The sequence below is a fragment of the Squalius cephalus genome (genome assembly GCF_949319135.1).
Source record: "Squalius cephalus genome assembly, chromosome: 23".
Lineage (NCBI taxonomy): Eukaryota > Metazoa > Chordata > Actinopteri > Cypriniformes > Leuciscidae > Squalius > Squalius cephalus.
In genome coordinates, this window is record NC_137144.1 from 27,189,335 (window position 1) to 27,193,159 (window position 3,825).

The 3,825-nt window shown below is 40.4% G+C and overlaps 1 protein-coding gene across 1 annotated transcript; it reads right to left on the reverse strand.

Moving 5' to 3' along the window:
- Nucleotides 1-860: 860 nt before the first annotated feature.
- rxfp3.3b (relaxin family peptide receptor 3.3b) lies at nucleotides 861-3,015 on the reverse strand. Its single transcript, XM_079858959.1, has one exon. The coding sequence runs from the start codon at nucleotides 2,824-2,826 to the stop codon at nucleotides 1,609-1,611; it is 1,218 nt and encodes a 405-aa protein (XP_079715085.1). The 5' UTR covers nucleotides 2,827-3,015; the 3' UTR covers nucleotides 861-1,608.
- Between the last annotated feature and the right edge of the window lie 810 nt (nucleotides 3,016-3,825).

The window sequence follows — 3,825 nt, forward strand, 5'->3', positions numbered from 1 at the left end:
AAAAGCAGACTCTGTTGTTTTGTGAACCGAACCATCCTTTAAGCTCATAAATTCCCCAGTCGTGGTGTAAATGTGTCTGTGTTGAGATCATAAACTAAAGCTTCAGTCCAGCGCTGTAGATCTGCTGTCAAATGTTAATTAGATGGAATAACAGTAAAAGTTAACTTTGTAATTGTGTTTATGAGGAAAACAAACATTGCTATGATAAGACAGGACTTTATTATGTCCTTCAAATGGACAACATAGTAACACTGTTTACATTCATTTCCGTTCGGACCCTCACCTTCACATGGTTGAGGCCACTGACACAGCTTTATTACACTTCAGATGAGCAATACATTTTAATTATTTCTGAATTTCCAGGCAATAAATGCAAACAGAAAAAAAGGAGAAACGAATAATGTACTTCAAGTTGCTGCTTTAACATCTGCTGCATGTGCAGTGTGATCACTCATGAAATCAGCAGTTGTTTCAATCTCAGGGCAGAGATTGTTTTTTAAAAGCAACACAATGTGGGGAAAAAAGGGGTATGTCAAATATTTATAATACATATAATAAAGCATATATATATAGTTGTATCTTAATACAATTATTAAGATGTATAAGCAATTATAGTAATTCAATTTGCAACTTTTTAGTGTATTTTACTTTTTAAGTAGGCATATTTGTGCAATAACATTTTTACCTCAAACATGAGTAAAAAGAAAAATATGAGGTTGCTCAAATAATACATAATGTTAAGATATAATAACAACAACGTGTGTGTGTGTGTGTATATATATATATATATATATATATATATATATATATATACAGTGTATATATTATGTATATAAGCCTTTTTTCAAGAGTTACGCATTTCGATTAATAGTAAAAATTCCAATATTCCTTATATAATTCATATTATGAATTAAGAATGTTAAACGAGAAAACCAATTCTAAAGCTTAATAAAACATTTTGTATGAATCTTAATGGAACGAAGGAATGGAATATTTGATGTGATTCATAAATTTAATTTCAAAATATGAAAATATGTTTAAGAATTATACAAAATGTTTTATTAAGCTTTATGTGTGTGTGTGTGTGTGCATTTTTCAAGATATATAAGGATTGTTGTTGTATCTTAATATAATTAATAATTATTTTGGTTACACTTTATTTTAGGTGTCTGTTACAGTGTAATTATACATTTAAGTACTCAGTAATAATAATTAACTACATGTACTTACTATAGGTTTAGGATTAGGTTTTGTTTAGGGTGAATTGCATGTAATAATGCATAATTTATAGTTATTTCAATAGCAACTACATGTAACATAACAATGACACTGTAAAATAAAGCGTTACCATTATTTTATATAATTATATTGAGCAATTGTTTTTTTTGTTTTTCAATGCAATGCAACAATATCTTGCTCCAAACATTAGTAAAAGTGGAAATTATATATGCATAAAACAAGAAATGCAGTGCAGCATAAGACTCTGTACATCCAGGTGTGCTTCACGCGCGCCTTTACGCGGAATAAAACCATAAGCATTAAAAAAGCGGACAAATGTTTTAGTTCTTGACACAACAATGATAGAATAAAAAATAGATTTCCTCCAGTCTACCTCATAACAGCGCAGTCTGTGGACGGGAGCACATCTGTTTGCCCGTTCACCACCGATAACCGGTAATCCTCGGTCTCCATCACGTTCAGCGGAATCCCGGCCTGACTGTCGCGCGCCTTCGCGGTTCCGGAGAACGGGCGGATCTGACAACTATTGGCGATCGCGGGAGACGAGATCCTCCAGAAGAAGTCCTTCAGCATCTTCCTGAACTCCCTGCGCATGAGGCAGTACAACACCGGGTTCAGGCAGCTGTTCGAGTGCGCCAGGCAGATGGTGACCGGGAACACGTACGTGTGGAGCGCGTAGTAGATCTTATCCCATTGGATTACGTTAAACTTCACCAGGACTCCCCAGAAAGTGATGGCGTGGTTGGGAAGCCAGCAGATGAAGAACGATAGGACTACGATCGTGACGGATTTGGTGACTTTAGACCTGCGTTTGGGGAAGTTGTTGTTCATGCTGCGTTGGCGGATGAGGCGCAGAAGGAGAATGTAACAAATGATGGTGATGAGCATCGGGATCACGAACGCAACTAAGATTTTCTGGAGGTGATAGAGAGCGTGCCCACGCTGGCCGTTAGGGAAACGCGTTAGGCATAGTTTAACACCGTCGATTGTGTTCACCCCGGTGAATATCCCCGTGGGCACCGAGGCCACCGTAGCCAGGAGCCACAGGAGCGCGCTTACAAGTTTAACCGAGCAGCGCGTGTTGCGCGTTCGGTCCTTAAGCGCGGACGCAACGGACCAGTACCGCGTAACGCTCATGGCAGTGAGAAAAAACGCGCTCGCATACACGTTCATCACGGTCACCGTGACCACTACTTTACACATTGCGTGTCCGAAGGGCCAGGTGAAGTCCATCGCCGTGTCCACCGCCCAGAAGGGCAGCGTGAGGACGAACTGGAAGTCCGTGACCGCGAGGTTCATGATGAAGTAGTTAATTGTGGATTTCTTCCTCCCCTGGCGGACTCTCATAAGGAAGAAAACTAGCAGGTTTCCCACTAGACCCACCGCGCACACCACCGAGTACACGATGGAGATCATGACGCGGAGCCCGAGGGTCCCGTCCGCGGCCACGTCGATGTCCTCCAGGTTGTTGATTCGGTTAAGCTCGGAACCGGAGCCGTTAAAGGAGCTCTGGTTCAGGTATTCCGCCATCATGTCCTGCTCGGCGTCAGGTGCCCGGTGCAGCCCGGGGATGTGAAGGGCTTGCATCACGGGAGGGAACACTGTAACGGGGGAGGAGTGCGCGCAACGTCCAGACACACCGAAGACTCCCGCGCCATGACGGAGCTCTCACGGTGCGCGGTGCCGCTGCTGGTGCAGATGCTCGCGCGCGGCTTTATGAAACCTGCGCCACCTGAAGCCCCGCCCACATGGGCGAAGTCTAGATGAGCCACTCCCCCTAAAAAACAGGTTTGACTTATTTTACTTTAAATAAGGTGAATTCAGTTTGATTGGGACACTTTTCCCCAGTCATCTCAATGGCAAAAAGTGTTCCAATCAACCTGAATTCACCGCTATGTGCTAATATACAGTCAAACCAAAATTTATTCAGACACATTTCTCACATCATCACAGTTTATTCGCTATAGTTTAGAAAATGGTGATAAAATATGAGCAGAGCTCAGTTGATATTTGACTGGTTTTGTCCGTCCTTCTGTTAGACTGTCTCACACATGAATTATGTTGAATATCTGTCAGCTGTTAAATTTAACTACACAATTAGATAATACCAGTTTAGCTCAACCAGTGACCAAGCAATGCTTCATTTTGTTCAGTCTGTGTGTAAAAAGAGCATTAGCATTTAAAGAAAACACACTTCAGCAAAACATGATCAGCTCAAAGTGTCTGGATCATTTTTGGTCCCAAATTTTTATAAGTTTTACTGGTAGTCACTGTATGAAGAATTATTGGGTATAATATGTCACAGTTTACTTTATTTTGCGATCCTCACTTACATAAATGAACTATAGTGTCCTGCACACACTAGTAAAAAAATATAAAAAATTACATCTGGTGTCTAAATTACAGTACACAGGTGTATATGAAATCATTCACATAAGTTACAGTAGAACTGATCAAACATCAATATAACCAAAACTCGGACATAAATAAACAAAAGAATAAACACAGTTGTGGAATAGACTCAGGAAACAAGTTTGGATTGTTTGGGTGCCAAAGAAACATACAAATGTGCATGGGTTACACTTT

Bases quoted from the DNA above. Each gene is read 5' to 3' on its own strand.
- rxfp3.3b (XM_079858959.1), bottom strand. From the start codon at position 2,826: ATGCAAGCCCTTCACATCCCCGGGCTGCACCGGGCACCTGACGCCGAG.